Here is a 25,132-nt window from a genome sequence, read left to right as displayed (position 1 = left end):
ATTGAATCTCACACTGACAAATGTTCTTCAGGAGGGGTTGACACAGACAAACAACTGGTGTCAGAGTCATGGACTAAAACTAAATTATAAGAAATGCATAATAGTATCCTTTGGGAAGTCATCCATCCCTGATAACTATCATACTGGCAAAATATAAACAAAACACCAACTGTAGAAAAGTTTCACTACTATATATGACTTCAAGTGAAACAAAAAGCAGTAAAGCAGCACTCTCTTTTATTCAGAAATAACAGAATAAAGCTTTCGGGTGACAACCTTCATCAGTATGAATTAAGCATCTTGTTCACAGTATAAGTAGGCATCTCTCTAAAAACACATGACATAACCAACCAATAATTTCTGAATAAAAGAGAGTGCTGCTTTACTGCTTTTTATTTCATTTGAACTATCATATTGACAACACACCCCTTAGAGCTGACCCAGTAGTCATGGACTCGGACACACATAGATAGTAATCTAGCCTTTGATCATCACGTGTCTACAGTGGTGAGGAAATCGTTCTATGTTGTGCAACTTATAAACAAAGTTATGGCATCTAAGTCCAAGGAAGTCATTGTTCCACTGTATTTGGCATTCAGCAGACCTATCATTGAGTACAATGTCCCCTTTGGTATGTACCTAACCAGGCATATCCAACAACTGGAGAGTCCACAGAGGTTCCTCACTAAAAGAATACAGGGTGTACGTAACATGTCCTATGCAGACCACCTCAATGCCCTATCCTTGTATTCTTTCTCCTACAGGCTTTTGAGGGGAGATCTTTGTCTGGCATACAGGGTATTGTCAGACCCCACTCTGATGGAGCTCCTGCATATTCACAAAACAAACAGTGCCAGAATTACCCGTTCTAAAGACTTAAACCTTGCCTGTGATCTAAACAGGACCTGCTGGAGAGATACCTATGTATCCCAGAGACTACCCCATCTATGGAACAGGCTCCCCATCCATATGAAGCAGAGTTCCTCCATAATCCAATTCAAGTGCAACTTGGGACAATTGGATGGGAAACCACAAATTCATCCCTGGTTTGGCACCTATGTCTCTAATGCAAACAGGTAATCTGTAAATGGTCCATCTCCCAGGCCCATGCTTACACTTATCAAGGAAATCAGAACTTGTCAGAGATTTGGGATGCATGACTAGGCTTAAAAAGGCCCTTCTGGTCATTAGCCTAGTAAACACCTATGAACATACAAGAGTGACCAACATGCAAATCAGGTAGATTTTCTCCTTGTAAGGAAAGGGCACTGGAAAACATCAGAGCTTGCAATGTTATCCCCAATGAAAGAACTGGTCCACAGCATAAATCATGGCTGGCCACAATCAGCTACAATCAGTGGGCAGAGAAGGCTCTAAAGTTAATACAGACTGGGCTAAAGACCTGGAAGTTGACTAAAGTGAATGCACAGGAGCTCAAAGAAATCACCTCAGGCAGAAGAAGAAATAGGTGAAGTTGAAGAAGAATGACAGTGTCTTAAAACAGCACGTGTGAAAACTAGAGAACAAACATGCTGCCAAGCCATGTTTGGAAATAAGATATGTAAGAATGTCAGTGGTGAAATGTAGAAGTCCAGAAAGTTACAAAAGAAAGAAGTAGTAGAGGAAAAAGTGAGAGACAGAAAAGACGTGCCATGATAAGATGGAATACTACTTGGCTAACAAAGAGGCTAAGGGAGCAGGTGCAATAGAAAAGAGCATGGCATCAGACACACTCTACCATACTCAAGAAACTGACTCAGCACAAAGAAACTCTACTGGATTGCAAGGCAAAGACACAAAGAAATAGAAGACTGTCATCGCACTTTTCATAAGGGATGCCAGCAACAAGATGCTCACCAGTCCACAGGACATCAAAGCCAGATGGAAGGAGTACTTCCAGTAGCTTCTGAATGAAGAATCTATACTGCCCCAGACACAGTCTACAATAAAACAGGAAGAAGAACCGACCCTTCTTAGTAGAGTAGTGCTAAGGAAAATTAAGTCTATGAAACTTCAGATTCAGATGAGGTTATGGCAGATACGATCAAGATGTTAGGTAAGTAAGGGGAAAAATGACTGCAGACAGTATCACAGATAACTGGAGAATAAGCATTCCAGTGCCTGTGTACTAGAACAAAGTTGACAGTCACACATGCAGATAGTATAGAGGTATCAAACTACTGTCACAGTGCATTAAAGTTCTTGAAAGGGTGCTGAGAAACGAACATGCAGAACAGTAGAAAGTAAGATGGGAGATGAGCATTTTGGACTCAGATCAGGATGCAGCACAACCGATCTGATGTTTGCAGTGAGATATACAGCTACAAAGTAGCTAAAGATGAGGAAAGAGTCCAAATGGGCATTGCAAGAATGGGAGAAAGCATATGAGAAGGTCCCAAGAAAGCTGATTTGAGCAGCACTGTGATGGTTTGATGTCCTAAAAACATTGGCAAACAATGCAGGCTATGTACAGAGCCACAGTGACACAAGTATAATGTTCAGACTCACAGAGGTGCTCCCAGTTGGAGTGAGTATGCAACAGAGTTCAGCTCTGACCCCCCCCTGCTGTTCCCCATAGTGATGGACTACATCAGCAAACAGAACAGGCTGGAGGGCACAGATCAACAAAGGTGTTGTATGAAGACAATGTGGCATTACAAGCAGGCGCTGAACAAGTACTTCAGCAAATGTTAGGGGAATGGAATACAAAACTTAAGGCAAATGGGATGAATGGAGTATAGACAAGCCAGAAGTCATGGCAGCAAATGGGGAAAATCAGAAGAAGGTGAAAACTGAGACAGAAGGAAAAGGAGTGAAGCGAGTTAACAGCTTCAAATATCTGGGAAAGGTGGATGAGGAGAAGGGAAGTCTGAATGAGGAGGTCAACGCCAGAATTAAAAGGGGTTACAGCCAACTGGCATAGTGTGTCTAGGGTAGTGTGTGACAGAAGAATGCCAAAGAAGCTCTAAAGTATGGTGTATAAAACAATGATACACCCAGTACTACTGTGTGGCATAGACACTGAGCAGTGAAGGCAGAGCAGTTAAGGAAGTGTGAGGTGATATATTTATTTGTCATTTGTTTACCAGGAAATTCTGACTGGAGGTAGTATTTCATTTTCAGCAGAAGCCTAAGGAGAAAAGCTTCACATTGACATAACATGGTTACAGTTAAATAAATTATTACACAGCCTAATACAAAAGAATGACATATTAAATAGGCAAAAAATTCAGCTCCAGTTCATAAATTGCGAACTTATACATACATACATAGTGGAAATATTTGGACAGCAGTAACAAGTTTAAAAAGATGATGAAGTGTGAGATGGGTGGCTGGATGCACATTGGGACAAGTGAAGAAATAAGGACATCAGAACAGAAGCCCAAGTAGCTCCAATTGCAGAGAAGGTCAAACAGAACAGATTATGGTGGTGTGGGCACATGCGGAGGAAAGCAGAAAGCAATCTGATGAAGAAGAGGTGTGACAGTCAAGAAGGGCAAGAGGAAACGAGGATGTCCAGCAAAGAGATGAGCAGTGATAGTCCGGTCTGATCATATAAGAAAGTAGGAGAATGGCTATGAGTCAAGAAAGATGGCAACACCTGATGTGTCACATAATGATGAGGATGATTTATTTATTATTTATTTATTTTACATTTGTTGACTGGGCTAGTCTAGCTGGATATATGTCCATTTTCAGTAGAGGCCCAGGGAGAAAAGCTCCACATAGAAGACATACACAAACAGAACATTAAACATTAATTACAAGAATCTTGTTAGACAATAACATGTATTCCATGGTAACAAAATCCCCCTCCCCCACTATGAGAAGAGAGAAAAGGATATGATGATGTGACAGATGGAATGACATCACAAGGGTTTGAGTGCGAGTTCGTGCACATGTGTGTGTGTGTACATGTATACATGAATGTAGACATTTTATGTATGTGTGTGTGTAAAGTTTCAAAACTTTGAAAGTCATATAGTCTGGACATTATGATCGAAGTTTTAAAACTTCGAACGTTTTGAATGGAGATCGCAGTACAGCAAGGAAAGTACAGTTTTGTACCTACCATAAATGTAGATGTTCGAGTGCTAATACAGCTGCAGTCATAACAGATGGGTTCTCCTGCTGTCAGGCGGGTCCTCGGTCGGCCGAATTCCAAAGTCTAGGTCCGGCGTCGGTTGTCGTCGCATCCTCCCTGATGTCAGTGCGACAGGGTTATAAAGGAACCAGCCGACGACATTTTCTTCAGTTTTTCTTGCCCCAGATGTCAGGTGCCCCCAGAAGAAAGGCAATACATAAATTTGTGTAATAAAGCAATGCAATATAATCAAAATACAGTAGTTGCAAGCAAATACACCATAAATGAATACCCCAATCAGGTTGTATGAGGAGGTGTTAGCCAATAGGCCTGTCCCAAGAGGGGAAGGAGGGAGGGAAACCTGGACTGCAGCTGTATTAGCACTCGAACATCTACATTTATGGTAGGTACAAAACTGTACTATGTTCATCGTGCATACAGCTGCAGTCATAACAGATGGGTAGAATCCCAAAGCTAAGAAAGGGGTGGTAGGCACTAGGTGGAACTAGGAGGAGCCAGGATGCCCTGCAAGATTGCAGTGGCAAAGCCTGCTCTAGTTTTGGAGTATAATGGTAGGTGGTAGTGCTTGGAGAAGGTATGCACAGAACTCCAAGTGGCTGCTTCCAAAATATCTTTGGTAGGAACTCCTCTGAGGAAAGCTGCAGAGGTAGCTGTGGCCTTTGTGGAGTGAGATCTGATGCCTATATGTACAGTTTTGCCATGAAAAGAATAGCAAAAACGTATGCAGTGGGCTATCCATTTTGAGATTGTCTGTTTGGAAATAGGCTTTCCTTGAGCTCCTACAGCATAGGACACAAAGAGCTGTTCTGATTTTCTGAAAGGCTTTGTTCTGTCCAAATAATAACGCAGTTGTCTGTGGATGTCCAAGGAATGTAGTAATCTCTCCCCTTTGTTTTGAGGATTAGGATAAAATGTAGGCAAGTGTATGGCCTGATTCAAAGCTACCCTGGATACCACTTTAGGCATAAAGGACGGGTTGGTTCGTAAGGAAACTCTGTCCTGATGGAAGATGATAAAAGGCTGCACAGCCATGAGAGCTTGTAGTTCTGAAACCTATGAGCTGAGGTAATAGCCAGAAGGAAAGCTGTTTTCCAGGACAAATATTGCAGATCTGATGAGGCAGCTGGCTTAAAGGGAGGCAAGGTCAGTTTTTCCAGAATGAAGTTGAGATCCCAAGCAAGTATTCGTTGCTTCCTTGGGGGTCTTAGATTCTTAGCCCCTCTGAGGAACTGTCTTAAGAGAGGGTGAGAGAATAAGGGTGGATCAGTGTTGTATTCTGCAGAAATGGCTGAGGCATGGATTTTGATGGAGGAGAATGAAAGTCCACTGCTTAGCAGCTCAGCTAGATACTGTAGTATTTGAGGTAAATTCAATTTTCTAGGATCCTGGCCCTTTTTCTCATTCCAAACACAAAACCGTTTCCATTTTGCGAAGTAAGCTTTTCTAGTTGACGGCCTTCTGGCCTCCAAAATGACATCCTGCACCTCCTTAGAAAGTAGGGTCTGTTGTGATGCTAAGGAATCTTCCATGCGGCTAGATTGAGTGTTTTTAGCTGGCTGTGAAGAGTTTTGAAGCTGTGCTGAATCAGGAGAAGAGGCATTAGAGGCAGGGGCCATGGTGGGGAATGCGTCAGGCTCCTCAGGAGTGGGTACCAGTGTCGTCTTGGCCAGTCTGGAGCAATGAGAATCATCTTTGGTCTGTCTGCTCTGGTTTTCAGTAGTACTTTGGGCAGCAGAGGAAGAGGTGGGAAGGCATAAACTGTCATTGATGTCCAACTGAAAGAGAGAGCGTCCACTCTCCATGCCTTTGGATGGAAAATCCTTGAGCAGAATTTTGTCAATTGGTGATTTTTGTGGGAGGCAAAGAGATCTATGTCTGGCCTTCCCCAAGCTTGGATTAATTCTGTAAAAACTTTTGGATGCAACTTCCATTCGTGTGGATCTGTCATATTTCTGCTTAGGTTGTCTGCCAGCGTATTTTCCTCGCCTGGCAGGTACTGTGCTTGTAGCTCGATTTGTAAAGTCCATGGCCCTGTTCCAAAGTGACATGGCCAGTCTGCATAGGGGGTATGAATGCGTTCCTCCCTGCTTGTTTATGTACCACATAACTGTGGTGTTGTCCGTTCTTATCAATAGTTGACCTGGTTTCAGAAGGTCTTTGAAAGCTATAACAGCATTTATTACTGCTAGCATTTCCTTTTGATTGATGTGTAGGTGCTTTTCTTTTTGGGACCATTTGCGCTGAATGCACCGATCTGTCATGTGCGCCCCCCAGGCGTAGTCCGAGGCGTCTGTTGTGATGAACTGATTTGCTTGAGGCTTGCTGAATGGAAGACCTGTGTTTATTTGGCATGCTTGAGCCCATCACAGAAATTCCTTTTGTAGACAAGGAATTAGTGGTATTATTGTTTCCAAACTGTGGCTGTGTTGAGACCATAGGTTTTTCAGGTACCACTGAAATTTCCTCATATGCAGCTTTGCACATGGGATTAGTAAGATGCAAGATGCCATGAATCCCAGAGCCTGCAGGATTTTCCTTGCAGTCAGCCTGGTGCAATTTGCTAGTGCTCTGAAGTATTGAGTTAGTTGCCCCTGCTTCTCTGGCATGAGGTAGGCCATCTGGGTGTTTGTGTCCAAGTTGGCACCAAGGAAAATTATCTTCCGACAGGGTATTAGCCTTGATTTCTTTTTGTTGACTGTGTATCCCAGAGTGTTCAACAACATTATTACATAAGCCAGATGTTTCAGAAGAATGTGCTTGCTGTCCGCTTGGATCAGGCAGTCGTCCAAATAAGGGTATATTTGTATCCCTTGAAGTCTGCAGTAGGCAATTACTGATGCCAGGCATTTCCTGAATACTCTGGGTGCAGTAGATAAGCCAAAGGGCAATGCAGAGAATTGATAATGGGTTGAACCTGCAAGAAATCTGAGGTATCTTCTGCAATTTTGTCTGATTGGGACATGCAGGTATGCCTCCTTGAGGTCCAATGTTACCAGCCAAGACTCCTTGCCCAGCATGGGAAGAAGCTGCTGTGGAGTGAGCATCTTGCATTTTGGTACGAGTAGAAATGTGTTTAGGATGGATAGGTCCAAAATAGGTCTCCAGTCTTTTCCCTTCCTTGGTACCAGGAATAGTCTGGAATAAAAACCTTGACCTTGTTCGTGCGTAGGTACCTCTTGAATCGCTTTCATGTCTATGAGATCTGTAATTTGCTTTTGTGCCTCTGCCCTTTGATTGTGTGGCAGGTTTGGCATGCCTCTCATTTTTGGAAGGGTGTGAAAATGGAATCTGTAGCCTCTGTTTATAATGTCCAGGATCCATTTGTCTTTTGTGACAATATGCCAATTTTTTGAAAATAATGCCAGTTTTCCTCCTAAGGGTGCTGCCATTTGAGTCTTGCTTGGCATGCAAAGGGGAAAGTCATTGGGTTTGCTTTCTGAATGATTGCGAGTTATCCTCACCACCTCTTTGTGTAGGAGCTTGCCATTGCCTGCCTCTAAACGATCCTTGAGATTGTCCTCTGCCCCTCGGGCGCCTCTATCTACCTCTTTGGGGTCTGTCCGTGGCTGGAAAGGACCAATTTTTGGAAGGCCAATTTCTACTGAAACGCGGGGGTTGTACCTGTAGAAAATCTTTCACAGTTTGCATTGATTTAGCCTTTTCCTCCATTTTCCTTAATACCTCCTCAGCATTAGCACCAAATAATACATCCTTTTGTAGAGGGGCATCTAGTAATTTAGCTTTGACATGATCAGGCAAGGTTTGTTCCTTGAGCCAGGCATGTCTATGTATGACCAATCCTGTAACAGCAGCTCTACATGAGGCCTCTAGAGCATCAAAACCACATTGTAAGGTATGCTTACCCACTTGTTCTGCACTATGCATTAAATCCTGCAACTCCTTCAAGTCTGGTTGTTCAGGTTGTGACATTTTACTTTTCAATTGTGATAACAAAAACTGTTGGTATTTTAGCATATGGAACTGACAGTTTAAGGCCCTCATGGTTAAGGTAGCTGAGGATTATACCTTCTTTCCCCACCTTTCTAAGGATCTGGAATCCCTCTCAGAAGGTAATGGATTTTTAGCAGTGGAGGCCTTAATTCCCTTGGGGCCCTGTGAGATGGTTTCTGGGTCAGCAGCATGGCTTTTGTATAGAAATTGGTGTGAGTCAGGAACCCTGTAGTACCTGACAGGCTTGACTGGGGCTGGAGGCAGAGAATCCGGGTTAAGGCAGGCCTCCGAGTAAACATCATCTAGGATGTCCAAGACAGGAGGTATAGCCAGAGGCCTGTGCTGAGGTAGTAAGAGAAATTCCCTAAGCCTTTTCTTGGAATCTGAATAATCTTGGCCTTCCCAGTGGAAGTGTTCCCTTAAGGTATGCAAAGTTTCCCCAAATGAGTAATCCTCTGGTGGGGATACAGAAGGAATAGACTCCTCTGCATCAGAGTCTTCAAAAGGGGAATAAGAATGCTCCTGATCATCAGAGTGCTCTGAAATAATGGAGCCCTGATCAGAGGAGGGGGATTCTTCCTCCACTCTGGGCCTTTTGCCCGGTGGGGGCTGAGAACCCCCGATAAGAGTAATTAAATCTTCAGCCATTTTAAGCATCTGTTTTTTAGGCATGGGGCCTGGGGATGGGCCCTGTGTAGCTTGTCTCTTAGAGTGCATGGCTGCTTTAGACTTAGTGAAAGCCTTGATGGAAAAAGAAGAGGAAGGTCTGAAGACACCTTGAGTGGAGGTAGACCTGTCCACATTGTGAGGTTCAACGCCAAGAGTGGCTTCGGTATCTGTAGTTGGGGTGTGGTTCGAGGAGCCTGCGACCTCGGGCACAGGAGACACCGCCAATGAAGTGTCGTCGGTAGTCAGGGGCTGCGTGGGCACCTCGCTGAGAACCGGACCACGTGTAGTCGGCTTTGGCATGGTGTCGGTAGAGGCCGCGGACCTCGTGTGTTGGTCCTTATCTTTGCGTTTTTTAGACAAAACTGGAGTCGGAGTATCCGACGACATAATATAGTTAAATGTTTTTCCAAAATAATGCTGGGCGAACTCCGCCTGAAGCTTAATAGTGCGTTTGTTGAATGTAACACAAAAGTGACAGGCCGAGACGTCGCGGTCTGGGCCTAAACAAGGTATACAGAGGGAATGGAAATCCTTATGTGGTATTTGCTTCCCACATGAAATACAATTGTTAACTTTGTCTGACATCGGTCTGAGGCAAGAAAAGTTCCCCCAACGGGGTACTTAGCTTTCAGGAAGCCTTCGGTTTCAAAATTTTCGTAATTTCAGGAGCTGGCCGACCGGCACTTGCGAACTGCTTCTGCTTCGGGCACCACGCGGCAAGAAAGACTGAAGAAAATGGCGTCGGCTGGTTCCTTTATACCCCTGTCGCACTGACGTCAGGGAGGATGCGACGACAACCGATGCCGGACCTAGACTTTGGAATTCGGCCGACCGAGGACCTGCCTGACGGCAGGAGAACCCATCTGTTATGACTGCAGCTGTATGCACGATGAACATCAGGAAATGTACCCCTTTTCTGCAATGAAGTGCAATCTCAGAGTTGGTATATTTAATTAGCAGGGAGGCTTACCCCCACCCCCCTGCACAAACATTAAAAATAGATTTTTTTTTTGTTTTTTATTACTGTTCGAAGTTCTGAAACTTTGATCATATGGTCTCGGCCATATGAATTTTGAAGTTTCATAACTTCGATAATCTGATATATATATATATGTATACATACACACACACACACACACACACACACACACACACACACACACACACACACACACACACACACACACACACATTTATTTCTTATTTTTCTTTCTACTGTCTGACAACCATTAGTCCTTCACAAACAGTGTTCCAGTTTTTCCCTGTAGGGTGAGAACTGATTACATAGGCCAACATTAATGGAGCCATCAGGGTGGAGGGGTCCTAACCCCCCCCCCCCCTCCGGCAGCTTGCTACTCCTTTTCCTCTCTTGTGAGAAGGCATGTTCCCATTCAGACTTCATGAAGACTACTGTGCAGTCATGGCTTGGCCAAACTATTTATGTCCCTGGCCCCTTAGTGCATACCATACATCTTTCTCTCTCTCCCTCTCTACAGTAAGTGTTAGTGCTGCAGCAGGATGGATCTTCTCCAACCCACAGGACTGCCAAGTCAACATCAGCTACTTGCTGCCATCCTCCCTCACTCGGCTCCTCTATTTCCAGAGCCACTAACTGTTTTGGATCATTTAGATAACAGTCACAGCTTTGTCCCGCTACACCACGAAACAGGACTTATACACACAAAAAGTTATTAAGCATCACTTGTAGTTAATGGTTTATAATCTGTTAAGACTGCATTTCAACTGAAAAGGGAAAAGTAGTTGGCAAGAATCTGACTCGGGGCTAAAGAAAGCTTACTATCCTAATATGGCAGGTAGTTGTGCATAACTACATTCCTACATTCAATGTTTAATGAATACTGCTATAACTCTGCAAACATGAAAGGATCAAACAAGCAGGAAACAACTTCACATAATAACAATAATGTGACTCTTTCTTTACCTTCAGTTTCCGTCTTGCATTGAACTTCTTCAGACACTCCACAGTTTCCTGGCGATGCATCATCGAAGCCACTGTTGAACGTTGCTAACAAAAATCAGAAACAGAAACCATAAAACTAAGATTTACCACATTATATTTTCTCTTCCCTAGTACTACAAGTACTTATGAAGAGCAGTGCATGATAAACAAATCACTTGTATCAATATTTCATAATGACAACAGTACAAAAGCAGAAGTTATAGTATATCTCCTAATGTAGGAAAGTTAAAGATGGATTGTAGGGAGCTCCCATGGTTAGTTCTGCAGCACGTGTCAACACAACATTTAATTTTAACTAATGGAGTAGCAGCACACACTGTGATAGAACTTACACTAAAAAGAAGTTATGTAACTCACCATAACGTTCCATGTTTGTTGTCCTTCATCTCGCCTTTCTTCTTGCTGGTTGGGTTCGGAGCCAATCCTCGGCTCTGACTCTGCTTTATACTATAGCTCGAGAGCTTTTTACTGGCTCGAGGCTAGCCCCTATCCCAACATGCCTAGCGGTAGTTACCCAGATCTTGTTTATGATAACCCACCAGACTAAATAGGTCCAACTTTTACAGAACTTACTTATGAGAAAGACCTGCATATCAGTGTGTAATCATCTGCAAAGAGAAAGGAAGGAAAGACTAGGTCTAACCAACTGGTAAGCAAAAGGGAACTCAGTCAGTGTAGTTAAACAAAAGGGAAGAAAAATTCCTCTCAACCTTCTGGAGGGGAAGGAGGGTGGGACACAAGAAGAAAGGCGAGATGAAGGACAACAAACATGGAACGTTATGGTGAGTACATAACTTCTTTATGTTATGTTGTCCACATCTCGCCTCCATTCTTGCTGGTTGGGACAGCATCTCCAGCAACTGTATTTTGGGTGGCTCACTGGAAAAGACTCTTCAGGACCGTGGACCCAAATGATACCCTGTCCCGGGAGCCTACATCTATTTTGTAATGAGAGATAAAGGTATGAGGATTAGCCTATGTAGCTGCCACACAGATTGAATCTAAAGGCAGTTTGGCTTGAAAACCTAGAAGTAGCCAAGGCCCTGGTTGAGTGTCCTTTAATTTTTCCTGGACGTTCTTTGTTCCGCAAAGTGTAGACTTTGATGATAGTGTCTGAAAGCCACTATGATAAGGTCACTTTAGAGACTGGACAACCTTTCTTGTTGTCTGCAAAGAATATAAACAATTGGTCAGATTTTCTGAAATCCTTAGTTCTGTGTAAATAAAAACATAACTGTCTATGAACATTCAGTTTATGGAGCTTATATACTCTGCCTTGTTGCCATAATTGGGGAAGAATACAGGAAGTGCTATGGATTGATTTAAATTGTGCTCTGAACACACCTTGGGTAAGAAGGAGGGATTGGTTCAGACAGAAACTCTATCTTTGTGGAAAATCAAGTAAGGGGGACGAGTAGATAAGACATGTAACTCTGAAACCCTCCTAGCTGAAGTAATTGTGGTTAAGAAAAAGGCCTTCCATGTCAAAAATTTCAATGGACAAGAAGCAGCTGGCTCAAAGTTGGGGGGGAGGGAATGAGAGTCTCAAACTAGATTTAAATCGGGGAGGGGTCTTAAAAGGGGAGTACCTCTTAGGAATGCTTTACATAGCCTGTGGGACATGATGTTAGATCCCATTTCTCCTTCATGAAAATTAGAAATAGCAGCTAGCTGAACTCGGATAGTAGCTACCGCTGCTCCTCATTCAAATGTTTCAGCAAGGAAATCCAGAATCCTAGAAATGGAGGCAGTAAAAAGATCAATGTCATTCTTTTTTACCCAACAAGAGAACCTCTGCCATTTACTAGCATAAAGTTTTCTTGTAGTGGGTTTATGGGATGAAATCAAAATGTGTTGAACTGCCGGAGAAACATCTGGGAGCCTGGCTAAGACAAGAAGTGGAGAAACCAAGCAGTCAGCTTGAGAGTATGGATGGAAGGGTGAAAAGCACCCAACTGATGCGTCAGGAGATCTGGAACTGGGTCCAGTATCCAAGGCTCCCCTTGCAGATGAGGCCAGAGGAATGGGAACCAAATCTGTTGAGGCCAATAAGGAGCAATTGCAACCCAACTGTGGTTTCTGAAGAACCTTGGGGATCAGTGGGAATAGTGGGAAGGCATAAAGCAGTCCCAGGGGCCAATCATAAACTAGAGCATCCCTGGGTGACTATCCCAGTGGTGAGACTAGGTCAAAGTAGCTGCTGCATTTGTTGTTGAGGGGAGTGGTGAAAAGATTGCAGCATGGCTGGCCCCATTTGCAAAAGATCAGCTCTGCAACTTTCTGTTTTAGAGACCACTCGTGAGGCATCAGAATGGCCCTGCTGAGCTTGTCCGCAATCACAATGGATTTCCCCAGAATGTGCATTGTGACCAGAAAGCGTTGGGATGACATCGCCCATTGCCAAATTCGTAGAGCCTCTTGACACAAGGGGGAAGACCTGGTTCCACCCTGTTTGTTGATGTACCATACTACCAACATATTGTCTGTCTGAATTGCTATAGTCCCCATAGGTAGAGAGTCTTGAATTGCTTGTAATGCCATATGCACCAGTCTCATCTCTAGGACATTTATGTGCAAGTGGTACTCGTGTTCTTGCCAAGTCCCTTGAACAGTCTGTCCCAGATAATGCCCCCCCACCCTATCTGGGAAGCATCCATGGTCACTATGGCTGTGGGTTGGGGGGGTTAGAAATGATCTGCCAATTGATACCAGAGAGGAATAAAGCCACCATGCAAAATTTTTCTTGCATGACTCTGTGATCCAAATCTGATGTGACATTGGTAAATCCTGGAATGACCATTAAGCCACCAACAGGAGCCAGTGCAGAATTCTCATGTGGAAGTGTGCCATAGGGACCAAGGTAATCGCTGCAGCCATTGAACCCAAGACCTTGAGGATGAATCTTGCCTGGATTCTCTTTCTTTTCATGAGGAATAAAACTTGACATTGAATGGTTAACACTCTTTCATGAGGCAGTTTTGCTATCATGGCTCTTGTGTCTAAATCTGCCCCTATAAATGTAATATACTGACAAGACAAGGCAGACTTTTCATAGCTTATGGTGATGCCTAATTGTGTACAGGTGTGAATAGTGGAGTCCCTTGCCTCAATCAGTTGATGCTTGGTGGTGGCAGTGAGGAGCCAGTCTAGATATGGAAACACCTGGAATCCTAGACGCCTCAGATGAGCCGGGACTACCGCCATACATTTGCTGAACACCCTGGGGGCTGTGGTGAGACCAATGGGCAGAGCTCTGAACTGGTAATGACTGGCTCCTAACTGGAAGCATAGGTAACTCCTGGACCGCCTGTCCATTTTTATATGGTAGTACACATCCTGGAGGTCGATGAAGCCCATCCAGTTGTCCTGACCCAAAAAGGGAAGAATGAACTTCAGTGTTACCAAACAGAATTTTATTTTTTTGACTGATTTATTGAGTTTGCCGAGATCCAAAATGGGCCTCCAGTCCCCTGTCTTTTTCGGAAATAAAAAGAACTTTGAGTAAGTGCCAGATTTGATTTGGTCTGCAAGGACTTCTTGGATGGCTCTTTTTTCTAGCAACCTTTGAACTTCTAGGTTTGCTTGATCCCGAAGACTGGGTGGAACATCTGGGATTGAGTGCTGATTTGTTGTAGGGGGTGGTTGGGAGAAAGGAATTTTATAACCTCTGGATATTATCGACAGTACCCATGTATCTTCTGTGATTATTTGCCAGGCTTTTGGGTACTGGGATAATCTGCCCCGGACTGCCTCCAGAGGCGACAGTCAGGCCTCCTTTCAGGAGTGCTGGAAAGGCCTGCCAGAGAAGGCATCTCTGTCGGCCTGATTCTGTGGACCTCCCCTGCTGTGGGATCAACGTCTACAGTTATTATTTCCCCCTCTGCCCCTGGGGGACAAATCTCCACTTGTGTCAAGCGAACCTCCCTGGGATTTTCTGAACCACATCTTCCTGTTCTTCTGATCCTTGGGGTAAGGTCTAGAGGGAGCGGAAAAATGTACCTCCACGGCAGATAGAGTTTTGCCATCCCATTCACACCTCTTTTACCTGAGGCCCGAACAGAGATGAGCCACCAAAGGGGGTGTTGGTAAAGTAGGACTTGAAGGGCTATGCAAATTGACAAAGGCACATCCAGGAGTGTCTACACAAAGCAACTTCTGTGCCTGCTGCCCTACTCGCTCCATCTGCTGCATAAGAGATCAGCCGCATGGAGGAGTTAACTATAGATGTCAAGGTCGCAAGCTGTGAAGCTGCCTTGCTTGTAGTTCCTTCAGCTGTAGAATCCTGTAGGGTATATCTCCTAGTTCCATTAGGAGATCCCTTTGAAGGCGTGTAAAGTGGGACAAATAATTCTGCAACCTGAGAGTAAAGGCCGCTGAAGCAAACATACGCTTCTCATACCTGTCCATCATATGAGACTCTTGTTCGGCGGATGGACAGAAGAAGTCTCTGCTAATTCTTTCCTGGTGGCTGCCGCCGCCACCACCATAGCATCAACAGGCACACCCTTAGATAGAAAGGACCTATTCTCTGGAGCAGTTATAAATTTATTGGGTCTCCTTGGAACTGGTTCCATAGTCTCTGGGGAGGTCCATGCCTTCCGACTCACTAAGGCCAGCAGAGGGTCGAATGACAGACACCCAAGAGGTGGAGGGTCGGGAACCAAATGTATCCAGGTACATAGACTCATCCTCAGAAGGAGCAAGGGATTTCCAGCCACCACTCTAAGGATTTCCAGGATGTCTGAAAAAGAGACATCCTCAGGCGGGGACTGTGGGGACCCTTCTGAGTCCTCCAAGTCTGTGTCTGAAGTGAGAGACTCAGAGGAGTCCAAATGCTTCCTCTTGCATTTTTTCATCTGAGGGACCTCCTCTGAGGGGTGCTCAGGGGAGGTTTTGGAAGAGGTGGGGGCATCCTGGAGCATGGGTTCCCCTACATTTGGGGGGTGGGGGGGTCGGAGGCAGACTCAGGCACCGAAAGAGTAGGAGCCAATAGAGCCGAGGGTGGAGCAGTCTGAGGACAGCACGCTTCTCATCACCTCGAAGGCACCGCGGTCCTGGCCGAAAAGAGTCCCCGGCTCTGAAGAGCCCACAGATTTCCTCCGAACCGAGGGCGATGGCTCTGAGGCTGATGTAAGAGCTGAGCTCGCTTGTGCCGAAGCTCCGAGACGAAGAGCAGGGTTGGACAACGGTCTGATGCCACTCGCTCCCTCGGAGCTGACGAGAGAGCATCGACCCCCCAGCTTCCTTGATAGACAGAGACAATGAAGAGATTGGAGCGGTAGTTTGAACCGATAAACCAGTGGTAATCAGAGCAGATGATTCCACCACAACGACTTCTGTGCATTCCGGCTCCAAACTCAAAGGAGTCGGAGGAGGAATCGATAACGGTGTGGGGTGCGCTGTTGGTGCCAATTCCTTGTGGGCTGGGCTCGATAATAATTTAGCCAATGCCTGTGCCTTGAGGACCCTCTTCACCACCCTCTCCACATCATGATTCAAAAGACTCCTGGACGATCGAGAGGAGTGAGAGGAAGACCGATGACTATCTACCACAGATTGCAACAGTGGGGACTGTGGAACAGACCGCATCGGCTCCAGAGAGGGAGACCTGGTTCTCTTGTGAGTCTTGACTGGCTCTGAAACCACTGATGGAGCTGCCAGAGAAAGAGCTTTGTCGGAACCGACTCTGGGATCCAACAAACTCGCAGGTTTGTCCTTAGATTTAGATGGCTCCGAAGTCGGAGCCGACGAAGAATATGGCTTAGGGGACTTTTCCTGTTTTTTTACTGGCTGAGAATCCTCAGTAGCAACATCAAAGGGGCTCTTTAATAAGCCTCGCAGAATCAACTTATTTCTTCTCTCCTGCAGGACCCGAGAACTAAAATCATGACGTATAGAACACAAGTCCTGCAGGTGAACAGCCTCTAAGCAATAGACACAGCTCGTGTGCCCGTTTGTAAGGTACATCTTCTGGGGGTTTCTATTATAACATCATAGTCTTAAAACTTCGAATGTTATAATATCGAACCCTATGCACTGAACGCTGAAAATAGCAAAGCTGCAGAATATCAAATACTTTCCAAGGGAAAGTATTCAGTAGGCTATTTCTGTAGCTTAGTTATTTCCTCGACTGTGGAGCAAAGGTTACGGACTGGGTTAAGGTAAGTGTGCGAAGAGATCAGGTTAAGGTGAGTGTGTGATAGTTAGGAACCTTAGGGTTAGGGAGTGGGTAAGGTGAGTGTGCGATAGGGACCTTAGGGTTAGGGAGCGGGTAAGGTGAGTGTACGATAGGGACCTTAGGGTTAGGAAGCGGGTAAGGTGAGTGTGCGATAGGGACTTTAGGGTTAGGGAGCGGGTAAGGTGCGTGTGCGATAGGGACTTTAGGGTTAGGGAGCGGGTAAGGTGAGTGTGCGGTAGTTACGGACCTTACGGTTAGGACTGGGTTAAAGGTAAGTGGATAGCTAGTAGTGTATGTATGGTTTAGTGTAGAGTTTTGTGAAGTGTGTGTGTGTGGATTATTTATTTTGGTGTTCTTGTGTTGTGTGTATGTTTGTCGGAACAGCAAATTTTTTCCCTGGGAAAAAATTCGCTATTTTGAGTGTTCAGTGTTATAGTTTTTCGATCTAAATGTTTCGATATTATAACATTCAAAGTTTTAAGACTTTAATGTTATAATACAGACCCATCTTCTGGCAGCATCAGCCACACTTTTTAAAACCCAAAGGTTATGACTTTAAGACATGGACATGCTAGCAGTAACCAAGAGAAACACCAACAGCAACAACACTAAAATTAACCTGTAACTTTTTTTTTTTTAAACAGAAAAATAGAAAGGAGGGAAGGTGAAGAGCCTCTAAGTTAGACGGCGTCTCCTCCAACCCAGGAGAGCCCCTAACTTAAACGGCTGCTCCTATAAGGAAAGAGAAAGGGAAAAAGGAAGGCAAAAGGCCCTTAAACTAAGATGAGCTGAAAGAAAGGGAACAGGGAACCCTCTAAGTCAAACGGGTTCGAGGGAACGAGTTAGACCTAAAAGAAAACGATGGCCACAACAACAACAAAGGTAACAGCGGAAAGGTCAGAAAAGCGCTAGCCTAAAATGAAACACACTCTAACATTAAACTAAGAGAAATTACCACCTTACACAAAGGCTTTTTATATATAAATGGCACTGAGAGTACCTACAGAGGAATGCAATTAATACTCGACATCATGCATGCCCTGTGTTTTCTGACTTTCACAAATTACATTAGTAAATTTGGACACAGTAACAAACTAGTAATCACAATATTAACAGCAGTATAGCATGATACCCGCAATGAGGCTAATGTTCTACAATATTTCTGACTTGGACAAAATCTTTATGGAAGAAAGTGCACAGTCCCTTAGGTAATTTCTTACGTTCTTCTTCCCTATCTACTATTCCAACTATTCCACTTCCCCACTTAACTACTATAATCCATTAACTTCCACTTGAAGTCACTTTGTAGACTCGACTTCCTCCTCAAAACATTCTATTGAAACCTATTTTGGCACATTAAACTTCACCTACAAGTTCTCAATAAAGCTTCCACCTAAATTTCTCTCACATTTGTCTACATCTTTGAGCATTCATTCTTTGGTGATTCTACTGCAACCTAATGGAAAACTGATACAGCTAACCCTCTCCAAAAACAACTAACCCCAAAATAACCTAAACATTACAGAACTATTATCAACATTTCTCCACTACTCAAAACTCAGGAGACTTGTTTATAAACAAGTCCTTTCATTTACTGGAAAAAAAAAAAGAAATCTGAGTCAAGTCTTAGAGTCAATATAGCAACAACTAGTTCAAGTCACACTTTTTTTTTCTCCAAATATTTTTATTTATTTTTCTTCTTCTCTTGTTTTGTTTGAATATTTCAGTTAGTCATTTTATAAGCCACAATTCAGTTATATTGTAGAACTCTAGTCATATTTAGGTACATCTTGTTGCAAGAGAAATTTACATGTTGCAACAAAATACACAATATAGATAACACCCTATGTACAATATATATTACAAGTGCTACAGAAAATCAACTTCCGATTAACATTTGTGTCACATTTTACATAATATTCATAGATCCTACATACAAGGTTTAGATGAGATACAAGCTCACAAAAGAATATGTCTTATGCCCTTTACAGTTTACATTCACAATAGTTTGTATTTTTGCGTCTATCTTCTTCTTTTTCATCTGGCTGTTCCCATTAGTAGTCGCCACAGCGGATCATCTGTTTCCATTTCTTCCTGTCCTCTGCATCTTGCTCTGTCATACCAACCACCTGCATGCCCTCTCTCACCACATCCATAATCCTTATATTAGGCCTTCCTCTTTTCCTCTTACCTGACAACTTCATCCTTAGCATCCTTTTCCAATATAACCAGCATCCCTCCTCAGCACTTCCAAACCAACGCAATCTCGCATCTCTGGCTTTGTCTCCAAACTGTCCAACCTGGGCTAACCCTATAATATACTTATTCCTAATCCTGTCTACCCTCATCACACCCAGTGCAACTCTTAACATCTTTAACTCTGCCACATCCAGCTGTGACTCCTGCCTTTATGTCAGTGCCACTGTCTCCAACCCATATAACATAGCCGGTCTCACTACCCTCTTGTAGACCTTCCCTTTCACTCTTACTGGTACTAGTCTGTCACAAATCACTCCTGACACTCTTCTCCACGCACTCCACGCTGCCTGTACTCTCTTCTTCATCTCTCTTCCACACTCGCCATTACGCTGAACTGTTGATCCCAAGTATTTAAACTCATCCACCTTCGCCAACTCTCCTCAACCATTCCTCTATCCTCCCTCTCATTCACACACATATATTCTGTCTTAGTCCTGCTGACCTTCATTCCTCTCCACTCTAGAGCATATCTCCACCTCTCCAGGGTCTCCTCAACCTGTTCCCTACTCTCACTACATATTACAATGTCATCTGCAAACATCATAGTCCATGGGGACTCCTGTCTGATCTAGTCTGTCAACCTGTCCATCACCACTACAAATAAGAAAGGGCTCAGAGCTGATCCTTGATGCAATCCCACCTCCACCTTAAACGCATCTGTCACTCCCAATGCAGATCTCACCGCTGTCACACTACCCTTTGTACATATCTATTCTTTTAAAATATGATCCAGGGGAAGACTCCAATATTTTAAAAAGCAGGAATCTTTCCTTTGATTATTTATCTATTTATGTGCTGATATGCACTATATTGCCATACTTCTGAAACCCTCCCATAATTTTGTTCGATCTCACCAGTGCTGAGTAACGTACAACTTTACTAGAGAAACGAGGGTAATTAGAATATGCAGATTAAGTCTAGGTAACTTTTGAAAGGTGATATGCAAAGCTGCAAATTCCCATGATAATGTGGATTTCTGATATGTCATCTTTTCTAATCTGACTCTCAGTGAGCACCATAATTTTTAAGTACATTTACAGCTCCAGAAGATGTGGAATAGGGCAGCTATTTGTGAGTAGAGCACTGACAGTTTGGTGAAACTTCCAAGTTGAAACTGTTGACTATTTCTGGAGTAAAGTAAGCATTGTTAGTTATCATTAATTGAGTATACGCGAGTTTAAGAGATTCATTTTAATGTTGTTTTGACACATTTAGATTTTTGCTTTTCAGCTATGTCTTTGAGCTTTTCAACCCAGTACTTTGAATACAAAATAGATGGTTGACATTTAAGGATTACTAAAAGTCTGTATATACTTGATAGCATTTTTTTCATTAAAGTTAGTAAGTTCCATACTGAATAGCACATATTTATGTCTTGATCATTTACTTCAAAATCTCCTATTACTGAAGTGCACAGTTTTGCAATTTGCCTTAGCATTATGATGCATCCTTTCAAAAGGTTTAGGACATTCCTTGTGTCAAGATTTTTTCCTATCAAGCCACACTTCTAATATTTGATTACAAGGACAAAACCTTAACTAAAGTTATCTTTGTTGGCCTTAAAAAGGCCTCTGATTGGTTAAACTACTCTCTACTCCTAAACAAAAGTTGAGTATTAACAATGTTAGCTCTACAGGAATGGCTCCATTTGCAATATCAACAGGGCTGCTATCCACAATGTAGAACTTCTGGCATGTAAAACTTTACCAAAGTGACAACTTGTAGATTAGATTCATCATTGCAACAGCACTGTGATTTGCTGAAGGATCTGTATCCCCAAACTCTATCGGCTTGAGCATTTGCCTTTTTTTGATTGGTTTACTGAATTAGCTTATTATAACCTGTGCCCAGCACACTGCTGCCATATGACTCATTCAACAGTGGGCAGAGTGTGCAAGAGCTATTTCCTATAAGAAGCCTGTCTAGCCAAACTGACTTCACTACTTAAAACCTGCAGCCACTGTGAACTGTGCCGAGCACACATAAGGCGATATTAAGCTCCAGTAAGGTCAGCCAAGCATGGTAGCCCCCCCCCTCCACAGTAAAAGATAACAAAGGTACCTCCCCACAATACTGACACCAGCAGGTAGTGACCTCCCTGCCCTCAGTCAAATCCATGGACCAGCACTTTCACACAATTTCTGTAGCCAGCCTGATTGATATGGGTATTGTCAAACAATGTATGAATTGTCTCAAACTGTACTCAAATAGCATAATGCAGTGTATGAGAAATGTGCATATATAATGTCACTGGAGGCAGAAATCTCACACAAAGATAACACTAATACCAGGGTCATAAGCTACCCCCTCTCCAAAACAAACCTTTCCATAGCCCACATTAAACACATAATCAATCATATGCTGAGGTTTTAAAAGCTTAATTGGCCCAAATCGCAAAAACCTCTGATGTAAGAAGGGCATTTAAGCACATTCATAAACATTCCAAGTCTGCAAAGCTTACCACCTCACATTAACACTAGGGGTCTCAACGTCACATATGTGGAGCCCATAAGGCAGGCATCTATCCAATGGAATATTCTAGTCATACTTGACTCCACTGCAAGACGTACTGAAGCACCACTCAGGCAGAGTAAAGGGTGACAGTCAGTTGTTTGTCTGGTGCTAGGATTTGTCAGATCATGCACACACTCAAGTCCTTGAACAGCAAGTACTACAATGACTTTGTCATAATACATGTGGGTGTAAAAGACTTGAGACATACCTCCCTGGACTATATGAAGGGAGCCATGATGGAGCTCTCAGACTGTATATCCCAGTCAGGTATGAGCCTAACACTGACCAACACCCTACCTTCCCGATAGATTATGCCTCAACACAAGCAAAAATAGGTGACTTCAACAATTGGCTTAGAATTTGGTGTAATTTGAAGGAGGTAGACTATTTCTCAGCCTGGGAGAATTTTATCAACAGGCCATGCTGCTTCGCCAAGGATGGTCTGTACCTGTACTCTCTAGGCTTTCAAAATTTTGACTAAAATGTTGTCCATCCCCAACAGTGCCTATTTTAGGCAATACCAACAAGATAAACCTACCAACATAATGAAACAAGATAAGGAAAATGTATAGGTGCTACTGATCAGTGCTAGGAGCCCAAAAAAGAAATTCTGCTCCCTGCAAGCCCTCTTCACCTTGGAGGATGTCTAAGACGTGGCTGAAATCAGCAGCACTACATCTGCGCCGGGCAATAAAGCTTACCACAAATTTAGACCAACTACTATGTACAAGGGGGAAAAGGGTGGAGATGTCTCAATCTTCACCCAGAACAGACTCACATCAAGGATGGTAAAGCAGCACAATGCCCTAGAGCTTCTATATGTCCAACTCACCATCAGCAAAGCGAAGTCCCTTACCATATTCTAACTAGCTAGAGAATGTCCTGTATGCCCCAGGAATGCCATAATGCCTACTTATGCAAACTGGAGTCACTCGGCATTAAACTCAATAGCATCTTTCTGGGTGACTTCAACTATCGAGCTACAGACTGGGAAACGTATACTATCCATTAGAGTGTGAACTTAGAGACTCTTGGACTTTGTTAACACAAATGCTCTGGACTAACTAGTCAAGAGTATCCACCTAGGGGAAAAAGCATCCTTGACCTTGTCCTCACAAATATGGGGGAATTATGCTCTATCCCTTGTGTAATATCCTGACAAATGAGGACTAATCACATAGCAGTCTCCTTTGAAACAAAACTAAAACTAGATATCTCTGCTGTCTCTGGAACTTGGAAAGTTCTCCAAGGCAAACTTCCTACTTCTAAGTGATATCCTGGAAAGTTTCAAATTCCCCCCAAACTCAGAAAACTCTACTGCTTATACAGAAATGTACGCCACTAACTTATATCAGCATATAAACAACTGTGCAGAAGCAGCTGTGCCCTGCAGAAACAAGCACAGGGCAAATTCAAGAAAACAAACCTCCCTGGTGGAACCACAATATCAATAAGCTTTATAATGAAGAGAAGATAACTGTAGTCAAAAATAAAAAGTGCAACACCTAGTATGTTAGAAATCCCATCATTAAGTTAAATAAACTACTCAGGAGTCAAACTACCAAGGCCAAATGTGAGGAAAAATAACCATCCCGGCCAAGGACAACCACAAGGCCTTCTTCAACTATGTCCATAATCTCAAAACTGCTATGTACCAGTACACTGAGCCGATTGTGAATCACACCGCCTATACTGAAGCTGAAGATATAGTAAACATGCTGTCAGATAAATTCAACTCCAACATCACTTCCCACTCATCCCCGAATATCTCACAAGAAATCTCAGAAACCAATATGCCCCTAGCTGCCACAAAGGACCAAGTCCTGTAAGCTCTCTCCAAAGCTTACCATACTGCATCAATGGGACCTGGCAACATCCCCGGATGTATCTTGAATAGCACAAAGTATGATTTATCCATGCTGCTGACAATACTGTTCACCCCCAGACTTCAAACAGGCTTCGCCCAAACAAATGGAGGATATAGACAGTCATACACCTGAACAAAGGAGGGCCATTCACTGGCTCGGGTAACTACTGACCCATAAGTCTGACCAACCTCATATGTAAAGCCATGGAAAGACTTATCATGGAGTTAAAAAAAAATAAGGGCATGGAACCCGTCTCAGTTTGGTTTTGTCAAAGGCAGGTCATGATTCCTTAATCTAGTGGACTTTTTTGAAAAAGTCACCAAAGCAATAGATGAAGGCAAGATGGTATTCACTGCCTACGTAGACCAGACCAACACTTTTGAGATAATATCCCACACAGGTATTGTAGAAATACTTACTAAATTAGGAATAATACCTTACATCACCTGCTGGATCACCAACCGATTCACAGATAGGACACAGGAAGTAAGACAGGAGAAGCTATTTCCACAAAATGTACAGTTACTAGTGGGGATTCCACAGGGCTCAGTGCTAGGACCACTCCTGTTTGCCATGTACTTCTGAAAAGTCCAAGCAATTGTTAAGGGTCTTTGGTTGGCTGCAAGCTGGAGACAGTCACTGAACCTCCAAAATGCTCAGCTATCCTCCAGGAAGGCCTTCTTCGAAACAAATAACTATTGATAGAGTCATGGACTAAAGCTAAATACCAAAAAAAATGCATTACTGTATCCTTTGTGAAACTGATTATACTGAGAAACTAAGACATTGGCAATACACTTCTAAGAGTTGATCCAGTAGTCAGACATTTGGGAACATAGACAGTGACCTAGCATTCAACTAACATGTGTACACTGTTGTGATAACATCCTTCAATATTGCTCACCTTATAAGAGAAGGGATAACATCTCGGTCCAGTGATGTCATTGTCTCACTGTACTAAACCCTCATCGGGACAAATCATGGAGTATAATACTTCCTTTGGCATTTACTTGTCCAGACATATGCAACACCTATAGTGCTCACAGAGCATCCTCACAAAGAGAATACAGGGACTAAACCACATAACCTACATGGACCACCTCAAAGTCCTACTGCTATACTCGGTGTCTTATAGACTATTATAAGGTGATCTCTGTTTGGACTATAAAGCAGCCTCTGACTCAGTAGTAATGGACCTGCTGTACATCCACAAGTCAGATGGTATCAGAAATACCCAGAGACCTCAACCTCTTCTGCAAGATAAACAGAATGGTTTGAAGGAACAGGTACATATCCCAGAAGATTCCACTACTTTGGAGCAGACTCATCTGCATAAAACAAACCTAATTACTGTCCCTATTCAAACACAACTTATGTTACTGGATGGGAAGAAGCAAATTTATCACAGGACAGCCCCTACTGTACTACTAATGGACAGAAGAAGTGCCTGAATGCCCTATCCTGTAAAAGGGTCTCCTTTCAATGCTCAGTGGTATGATCCAGGAAACATTCATTCACAAATGGGAAGTATATGAATAAAAGCCATGGTAAGGGTAATTTGAACACCTAATGGGATGACACATTTAGGCTTAAAATGGCCCTTCAGG

General features: G+C 43.3%; 1 protein-coding gene across 12 annotated transcripts in view; it reads right to left on the bottom strand.

Moving 5' to 3' along the window:
- CAMK2B (calcium/calmodulin dependent protein kinase II beta) overlaps positions 1-25,132 on the bottom strand; it is a 3,372,251-nt gene that overhangs the window by 1,660,188 nt on the left and 1,686,931 nt on the right. For all 12 annotated transcript variants that reach the window (XM_044084245.1, XM_044084244.1, XM_044084249.1 and 9 more), the window contains exon 11: positions 10,668-10,751. In XM_044084245.1, the coding sequence (XP_043940180.1) occupies positions 10,668-10,751 (84 nt within the window). The remainder of the gene's footprint in view (positions 1-10,667; positions 10,752-25,132) is intronic.

Source organism: Protopterus annectens, chromosome 9.part0, assembly GCF_019279795.1.
Source record: "Protopterus annectens isolate FY-2018-M chromosome 9.part0, PAN1.0, whole genome shotgun sequence".
In the NCBI taxonomy this organism is placed as follows: Eukaryota; Metazoa; Chordata; order Ceratodontiformes; family Protopteridae; genus Protopterus; species Protopterus annectens.
This window is presented reverse-complemented; position numbering and strand designations above follow the sequence as displayed.